The 9,566-nt window shown below is 32.0% G+C and overlaps 1 protein-coding gene across 5 annotated transcripts in view; it reads left to right on the top strand.

The window, feature by feature from the left end:
• The first annotated feature begins 8,946 nt into the window (after window positions 1-8,946).
• LOC105039929 (uncharacterized) overlaps window positions 8,947-9,566 on the top strand; it is a 49,014-nt gene continuing 48,394 nt past the window's right edge. For all 5 annotated transcript variants that reach the window (XR_012137803.1, XM_010916258.4, XM_029262967.2 and 2 more), the window contains exon 1: window positions 8,947-9,243. Coding sequence is in view for 4 of the 5 variants with exons in the window: in XM_010916258.4 (XP_010914560.1) it covers window positions 9,199-9,243 (45 nt within the window). In the remaining variant the exon portion in view is untranslated. The remainder of the gene's footprint in view (window positions 9,244-9,566) is intronic.

The following is a 9,566-nucleotide window of genomic DNA, read 5'->3' as shown; positions in this document are numbered from 1 at the left end:
TTAAATTCTATATTTATCTATTTGAGTAGTCCAACAATTAATTTTTAGGCAAGTTCAGGGATTGCTTCGATGCTTACTACAATTTTTATTTTTCTTGAAAAAAAAGGAGGGTTGCAAGAAGGATTTTTTTTCTTTTTTTCCCGAATTGATTATATTTATCTATTAAGATGACAACCATGTATAATGATATCTTGTTTTGTTTTATGGGAATTAAGACTTCGTAGTGTACTTGATACAGGTTTTCTATATATAGTAGGTTATCAAGCTACGAATTATTTTCATATACTTTGAAGGTTTGTCATCAACTAATTCCATTTTATAAAATCAATAAAATATACAATATATGAAAAAAATCTGAAACCTTTCCAAGTTTAGGTGTACTTCATCTGTCTTTGATACAATTAAAATATCTCCTCATTTACGTAAACTGAAAAAATATATTGATTTTCTAATAAAAATAATTAGAAACACTTTTCTTCATATTCATATCATCCCACGTAGTGCTGAGAATTTCTAGCACTTTTCTTCGATTCATATCATATTCAAAACGTCATATTTCACTATACTTTCTAATAAAATTAATATTTAAAATAGCATCATAATAGTATTCAACTATTTGACAATATATATTGATTAATGAAAATATATCAAGTAAATATGAATGGTCATGAATTTGCATAATCAATTTGTTAGAAATATATAATTAGAATATTGCTCGATACTTTTCTGTGACAAGTAATTTACTATCCAATAAGAATCCAATAATATTTTTATTTTAAAATATTAAATTAAAAATAAAAATAAAAAAATAATATAAATAATATAATTATTCCTAGCATTTATATCATTCACAGGTCTTTGACCATGCTGAAATTTTCTACTTGCTTGTTTGTTGGATCAGTCCATCCATACTTATATAAATGCCAAAACTCTCATGCATGATAACGAAAAATTATTAATTGCTAAAGTCAATCCCCACGTATGCATCTCACCTTGTCCCACTCACTATATTTAGAAGGTGTTTGGTTGGAAAGGAGTGGAGGTCTGGAATTGAAATCCGAATGGGCGACTTCTATTCCAACCATTTGGTTGGAAGAGTCCTATTCCGATTTCGATTTCGATTTTGGGGTGGAATGGGAATAGCTCAATGTATATTAAACTCATTTTCTATTCTCCTCTATGGATTTAATTTTTCATTCCAATTCCGATTTCGGTCAGAAATCAAATGCTTCGGAGGATTTGGCTCTTCCGATTCCGATTCCAAGCTATTCCGATTTCCATTTCTATTCTGATTTCGGTTGCAAACCAAATACCCCCTTAATCTATTGGATCTCTAGCCTCTTGCCTTTGTTTGCCTTACATTTTAATTTATGATTGTCAGGACTTAAAAAAAAATATCGAGCTATGCGGATGAAATTAAGCATAATCCAAGCCGACTAGGATTGGAATCTTAAGAGGTGTTTGGTTGGAAGGAGTGGGGGTTTGGAATCGAAATCGAAATGGATGACTCCCATTCCAACTATTTGGTTGGAAAGAGTCCTATTTCAATTTCGATTCTGGGGTGGAATGGAAATAGGTCAATCTATATAAAACTCAATCCCTACTCTCTTCTATGGATTCAATTTTTCATTCCAATTTCGATTTCGATTCCGATCACGAATCAAACGCTTCGGAAGATTTGATCATTTCGATTTCGATTCCAAACCATTCCCATTCTCTTTTCCATTTTGATTTCGATTACGAACCAAATGCCCCCTTAGATGAAATCATTGTAAATGTTGTGTGCCATTCAGCATTACTTCCACTTTTTTCTTGATAGAATTGAATTATTTTTGTAAATTTAAAATATTGATATGCATGGTATAAAACTCTTACTTTTAATATTTTAAAAACATAAGGAACTCACATGTTTTTACTATTGCCAATTGCTATTATTGTCATCATTGCTTGTATCCGATCACAGATGAGATATCAAATCTGAATTATATTTATTTTTAGTTGGACTTTAGATTCGACCTATTTAAAATTTATTATTTTTCACACTGAAATTCCGCCCATAATCAGCTCTATCGTCACTGCCTTGCCACCACCTCCATTGTATCATTAGTGTTATTACCATCACCATCCTCAACTGCTACTACTATCACAATTGATGCTTCTTCCACCACCTCACTATTGCCACTATCATTATCTCTATCACATTGTTGATGTCCTTATCACCACCGCTATTAGCATACTATCATCACCATTGTTTTTGCCTTAAGCACACCATCATCGTCATTATCGTCATCTTTAATATACTACCACCAACGAACAATCCACACCGATGCCACCTCCGCGATCTCTCTACTTACCACCATTCTACCGACACAAAATGTATGAACCTTCTAAGATAGACCTATCATTAATATCAGTTTCTTCTACATAAAACATAAAGATACTTTTTGATCTGGCTATTTTGAGTGCTGCATTGTGGATCGCCTAATGGGCATTATCTATACAAGGCTAACCTTAGGAGTTAATTGCCTTACCACTATAGGAGACTCATCTACAATGGTGGAGCAGATTTCAGGACCATGTAAGAGGCCACTCCCACTCATTTGCTCTTGCGTGATATTGATGTTGTGGGATTATACTTATTTGGTAACGAGGCACACACCTATCATAAGGTAAATAGTATTACAAATTGGGTTGCTTCTTATATTGCAAAGCATCCTAGAGCGGTGCTTTGAATGCATAAAGAGCGCTCGAGCGTTGATCCACGATATTTTGCTTTTTCACTCTTATATATAAAAAAATGGGGTGTATTAAATTTGAATTAAAGCATGTTTAATTTCTTCAATCGAAAACAAAAAGAAAGTGTTAAATTTGAGATTCTTGTTACAGTACTCTTTTATAATATTTTATTATAAAAGATATTGAAGATATTATATATTATCATTTTTATATATTTTATTATTTTTTAAAAAATAATATATTATTATTATTATTATTATTTTCTTCTTTCTTCTTTTGCCCGTGGGTTCTCTGCCTGGCTCCTCTGTGCCCCCGCCCCTCAACCCGTAGGTTCTCTATCTCCCTTCGCCACCAATAACTTCTCCATGCCCCCTTCGCCACCTTCCTCTCCCTGCGCTACCACTCAACCCCCACCCCGTGGCATGCGGCTTCTCCACACCACCATCCTCCTCTATGCCCTGATCGATGAAGAAAATTTTTTGAGAAAAAAATCAATTTAATTCTGATGTAAATAATTCTAATCTTTAAAATATTTACCGCACCAACAATACATATTAGTACTTCAATCGATTGAAAAATTCAAATGATCTATATTTAATTCAATAATCAAAAATAAATAAATAATAAAAAAAATAATAAAATATTTTTTAAGCATCATAGCAAAACCCCGTTAAATTTGATACGGGATAAAGTGAGGATACACAAGAGGAATAACCCCATGTTTCCGCAAGCATTCTATCTTTTCCCCCCGTCTCTCTCTTCCACACTCTCCGTGCATGGCCAGTCCTGGGCCACAAAAGCAAAAGCATGGTAAGATTAGCTTAAATATGCCCGGAACGATATAAAATTTAGCCCGCAAGCTTGCCATCTTCATCCCAAGTTACGTATCCATGTCTTCGTGATGAAGCAGCTTGACTATTTTGACTCCAACGTTTCACATCCAATGAGGGCTGATCTTGTCTAACGCTGCTTACATGGAGGATGATTTTTGAGAAGGCCTTTTCTTCCCTTCTTCCATCAGGACAAAGAACGAAAATAACGAAGGTGCCATCATAAATTAAGAATTTGTGATTTTTTTTTTCCCGAAATATGGTTTGTAATTTCTACATTAAATGGAGTTTTCAAACCCGTATTTTACCTGCTTCTTATCTTAAAAAATTTTCCTCTCTTTGATTCTCTCTCACTTTGATAACCATCATCTTATAACCAAACATTTCCTAAATAATCATCGTCAAGTTAATAGGCTAGCAGGTTCGACAGGTTTCAAGTAAATGATATCATCAAAAATCTTGTTGTTTAATAAGAAAAAAAAACATTCTTATTTGGTTAGCAGGTTCGACACGTTTCAGAAAACATTAATGTGCTTTTGTCATCATAAGCAAGCCAGGTCGACCAAACTTAATCCCAACAAATCTTTTAAACTCCCAAGTTTGCTGACATCAACTTAATTTCTATTGACCATTCTAAAATTTGAATATGTTTTGTCTCTATAAGTGGTCGTGTCACTCTTGCATCGCCGTATGTGAGACTCCAGTAAGTTGTTGAACTTTGAATGTAACGTTGATTAGAAGTTGACCAAGGGATCAATATTTATGGGGATCCTGCAAGTATTTTGATATATATTTCAAAAAGAGGAAATGGTTCTCCAATCGAACCAAAAATTGGATGGCTATGTATGTAGCATGCATTTCAATCGAGGTGCAGCTGGTGCATGTCATTTAGTTTTGTAAGCCTTACTGTAATGCAGATAGTGCCAGCATTATTAGTGTCAATGACTGTAGAGCCTTCTATGCAAGAAACGCCATACCGTATGGAACCAGATAACATGAGATATACCATAAGATACTAATTCGATATGGATACATGATACGAAGGATGTACCAACATTCTATTGCCAAACTGACTTCTGTATCAAACATACAAATACAATGACTGGATAGCATCAATACGAAATCCGAGATAATGTATCTTGCTCTTATCATATGTTTTGATTAAGAATGTATAGTGGGGTAGCTATTTATCCATTTGAGGATTCATTGGCTCGTTACTTAATTGATTTAGTAAAATGCACCATTGCATCTAACAATATATTTTTCTTGGAACATATGTGAAAAATAGTCAAATCCATAGTCCTTTTAGAAATACATATTACGAATCTCTTTCACTGGCGTACCATCCCTTGCACATGGAAGGAAGAAAGATGATAACAGTACTCCTTTGTGGAACTTTATGCTTGCATCCAATTGTTCGATCCAATTCTAGTTCTATGTTTCCAAAACATGTCGGTCATCGTTTATCCGTGATCCTTACGCTTCCAAGTCATAACTTCTCACAAGCTTCTCATGGCATGCTGCCCTTTTCCTTTTTATAAACTCGTCTCAAACATGTCTTTGACTTTAAGACGGTAGTGTCCGATGTTCACGTCACTAGATGATATCTGCATGGAACAACCACTAAACACATCAATGTGGCGGGAATGCATGGTCATATATTTGACGAGCTTATCATGCTGGTCTTTGTATAATATTCAATGAAAACTATATATGTTTGATCCTATGGGCCTAGGTGCATGTATTGCATTATTCGGTATTTAAGATGATGCCACCTACTGATGCCGTATCAAAATACAATTTATAAACAAATATAAAAAGCCACGTGTCAAAGACCATCATATGCCCATATAACTTTTAGCACCATGTGGCAATATAACTTTTAGCAGCAAGTGCAAGACCTATACATTGGTAATGCTATGCTACAAGCATGCGTATATTAATTGCATGGATTTTATACAAAGTAAATGTAAATAATGATGCTGTTGTGCTACTTGGAAGAAAATAGATAGGAGTGATGCATGAAAAGTAATTAGTTGGATGAGACATTTCCAAGAAGTTTCATCTAAAGATAATAATTTTCTCTCATATTAGTGCAAATGAATTTTTTGGATATCCAAAGGTGATATAAGATTGTACTTCTTAATCACATTTAGCCGTGAACCCACGCCCAAAAATAAAATATGAAAGGAAAGTTTTTTTTAAAAAAATAAAGGTTATAAAATAGAAAGTCAAATGAAAGTAGATTGTTGGTCCCTATTTGACTGTTTGTCATATTCCGTGATTTTATAAGATTCCAAAAATATTATTAGTCCAAAGGATGCAATTCTCCGGAGTCTGAATGTTGCATACATTTCAGATAGTCCATAATTTTTTTATGAAAGATCTCGATATATACAATTGATAGTACTAACAAATTACAACAAAAATACTATATGAAGAAATCCTGTGTCCATTTTAGCCCAAAAATTTACTAAATCAAACATGTGCATGATGTTTACTATTCATGTAAAGAGGAAAGGAAATCAACCTGGAGTGTACCTTGCCAACTTGGCTACAATTTTTCCTTTTTCCGACTTAGATCCTGATCTTATTTTTTGAGAAGAGAAGGAGAAATAAAAAATTTTCTAGCTTTCATACTTTCTAACCTTTTCTTGCAGCAATACTTTTTAAATAATATTCCCAAACATTCATTTTCTTTTTTGTTCTTCTACAAAAAAAAAAGACATTCTTTTTCTTCAATTTTTTTCTCTAAAAGACATAATTTTTTTTTTCAATACCAAGCGCATCCTTCTAACTTTCTAATTTTCTAGCTTCTTATCTTGTCATTTTTTCTCTTTATATAGAATTCCCTTCTCAGCTTTTGCAATCGGATTTGTTCCATAGCTAATAAATAATAATAAAAAAATACATGGACGGTAAAACCGTATAAATTACAAATAACCCATGCTATATTCCAATGCATTATTCATGACAAGCCCATCGAAATTGATATTCTAGAACGCCAGGATTTCAACTATTTTATAATCCAGTGCAAGCCATACAATACAAGGGGCGAAATAAAAAGCCCACTTTCGAACTCCAAAGACTCATTTGGATGATAGAAATAGAAAGTGAAACATGTGGTCAACGAAAAAATAAAGGAACTCATTTTATTTGGTCAGAGTTAAAAAAAATAAATTTAAAAAGTGAAATTTTAATAAGAATAAATTTTTAATATTTTATGAGAAAGAAAAATCTATGTGTGATATGAATTTTTAACTTTCTCATGGATGGAGAATTGAGATTTTTTTTATTAGATTTTTTTAATAAAAATATCTTTAAAATAGATAATATTTTTTTAATTTTTTTTTTTACATGTATACTCTTCCAAATATTCAAATTTACATAAATATCCTTTCCAAATTGATATTTATCTATATATCTTCATAAAATATCTTTTTTTACATATGTACCCATATCATCACACCGTTAAAAATTAATAGTTTAAACTTAAAATGACTAAAATATCCTTATGGATAGATATGCAAAAAAAAATTATAAAGATATATATATAAATAATAATTTTATGAAGGTATTGACGTAAATTTAAATATTTAAAATTATATACGTAATAAATTCTTAACATAAATACATCTCTCTTGATTGTTAATGCTTTTCTTATTCTAATAGAGAAAAATTAACATATACAACTAAAATAATAAATTTACTTAATTTATTAATTTACATAGATAAAATAATCTTTTTATCAAATGATAGGTCAATTATTTTATCTAGAAAATAAATAGATCGTAACAATTCATGTTTTTTCTAATATATAATAATATACTTCTAAATATTTAAACCTGATATTAGATGAATAATTCGTATATTTACATAGAATAGACATAGTTGTAGATTTGAACATTATGTATAATAAAAATTTATAATCTTATTATATTTTATTTTAAAATTTTTTATTGAAAATATTTTTGTAAAGTGCATAAGGTATATCATGTTGTTATAAAATGGACATAATTATCCAATCTTGCATAAAAATAAAATATAATATAGTATTCTAATATATAAAATATTATATAATATCATCATCATATTGTTATATTATGTAATATATTATTATATTATAGAATAAGAGAGTCTGAATCCATCTAGATAAAATAGGTAAAAATTAAATTAAATTTTTTTACGTGTATATCTTTTTAAACATTCAAATTTATATGAATATCTTCATGAAATTGCTATTTGTATATATATCCTTATAAAATTTCTTTTTGCACATGTACCCAGAAGGATATTTTAGTCATTTAAATTTTAAACTATTAATTTTTTAACGATGTTAAATGATGTGGGTACATATGCAAAAAAATAAGAAAAAAGAAGGATGTACATGCAAAATAAGTATTTTATGATGATATATATATAAATATCAATTTTGAAAAGATATTCACGCAAATTTGAATGTTTAAGAGGATATACACGCAAAAAATATTTTTTTTTTATTGAGAATATAATAGATATTTTATATGGCTTTTGCAGAACAGTGGATGCTCAAACATAAGATGCTCTAGAATATATTATTTTTTTATGATTGATCAAATATATCAACATTATTTTTTTAGGTATCATATTTTCAAAAATTATTTTTTCAAAAAATTATTTTAGTAAAAAATTTTTTTCTCATGAAAGATATCTGGACATGAGTTGCAAATGCAAAGAGGATGTTGAGAGCGGATCACATAGCTATTGATGGTGACTCAGCTATTGTGGTATCCTGGATATAGAGATGTACGCAGAGAGAGACTAACCATTTTCTTTTGCGAGATATATTTATTTTGCTCTCGGGTGCGTTGGACCCGTATCCAGATATATTTTAAGGGAGATAAGCATTGCAATAGATTGAGTAGCATCCTATATTATGGCGCATATAGAATCTTTTTGTCGACTACTTTATGATTAGCCTTAATATTATATTTTTTAATATTTTTTTTGGATGTATTCACATTAGATTTGTAAGAATTATTTATCTTGAAAAAAAAATCTTTTAGGGAACAATACAAACTTAAAAGTCCATAAAAATTATGCTCAAAAAGTGAATTTAACTTTCCAATCACCAGTTTCATTAAAAAAAAGAAAAACATATCCAAGCAAGCAAATAGAAAACATCAATATATTTAATCATTGGGCTCCCATAAACTTGCCACCTGCGTTTCCCACCGGGCCAAAACCAAATATATGAATCGATCATCCTTCATGCGTTTCATACACGTGGAGAAGAACACTAGCTCTTGACTCTACCGACCGCTAAGGTCAACACCGTAATTGTCCCAAACGCCGAGGGCACTCTAAACCGCCCGCCTCCCGTCGTATTTTTACACCAGAGTCGTGAAAGGGTCCGGACTGCGGAAACCATATTGAGAGCAAGAAAAAGAGGGAAAGGGGAAAGGGAGGGCCTCCCTGCGACGTTAATGGCGGTCAGGGTTTTCCATTTCTCCACCTAAACCCGGCCCTTTTCCTGCGCCTTCTGGTCCAAGAATCCCCCCCTCCCCCCCACAAAACGTCGTTTCTTTCCACGAATTCGTCGGTTTCGCCCTCGAATTGCTGTCCGAGAAGCCCCATCGGCCGGAGTCCGGCGATGGCCGCGCACGGGAAGGTCTCCAATTCGCTGAAATCCATGCAGGTCAGTGGCTCCTAGGGTTTTTCTCACTTCATTCCCTTTTCTTGAATTCTTGGTTTCTTTTGGTGCCCTAGATTCGTACTTGGTGGTTTATTCAATTGAATCCACGGAAGCATCCTTCGGAAAGGGTTTCTTTTCTTCTTTTTTTTTCTTCGTTTTGTTTTTTGTTTATGCTCTTCACGAGCTGCGAGCTTGGCTTTAGCTTAGCTATCCAACAGTAGCAAAATTTTCAGAACTCTTAATTTGTTTTCTTGGCTCGTTCTTTGAATATATTTTTTTTTCCGGAGAATCACTGGTCTGCTCGTCTTTATGGGTAGCTTTTTATG

The sequence above is a fragment of the Elaeis guineensis genome, chromosome 1 (assembly GCF_000442705.2).
Source record: "Elaeis guineensis isolate ETL-2024a chromosome 1, EG11, whole genome shotgun sequence".
Taxonomy (NCBI): Eukaryota; Viridiplantae; Streptophyta; class Magnoliopsida; order Arecales; family Arecaceae; genus Elaeis; species Elaeis guineensis.
Note: the sequence above shows the minus strand (reverse complement) of the source record. Positions and strands in the feature narration are given on the sequence as shown.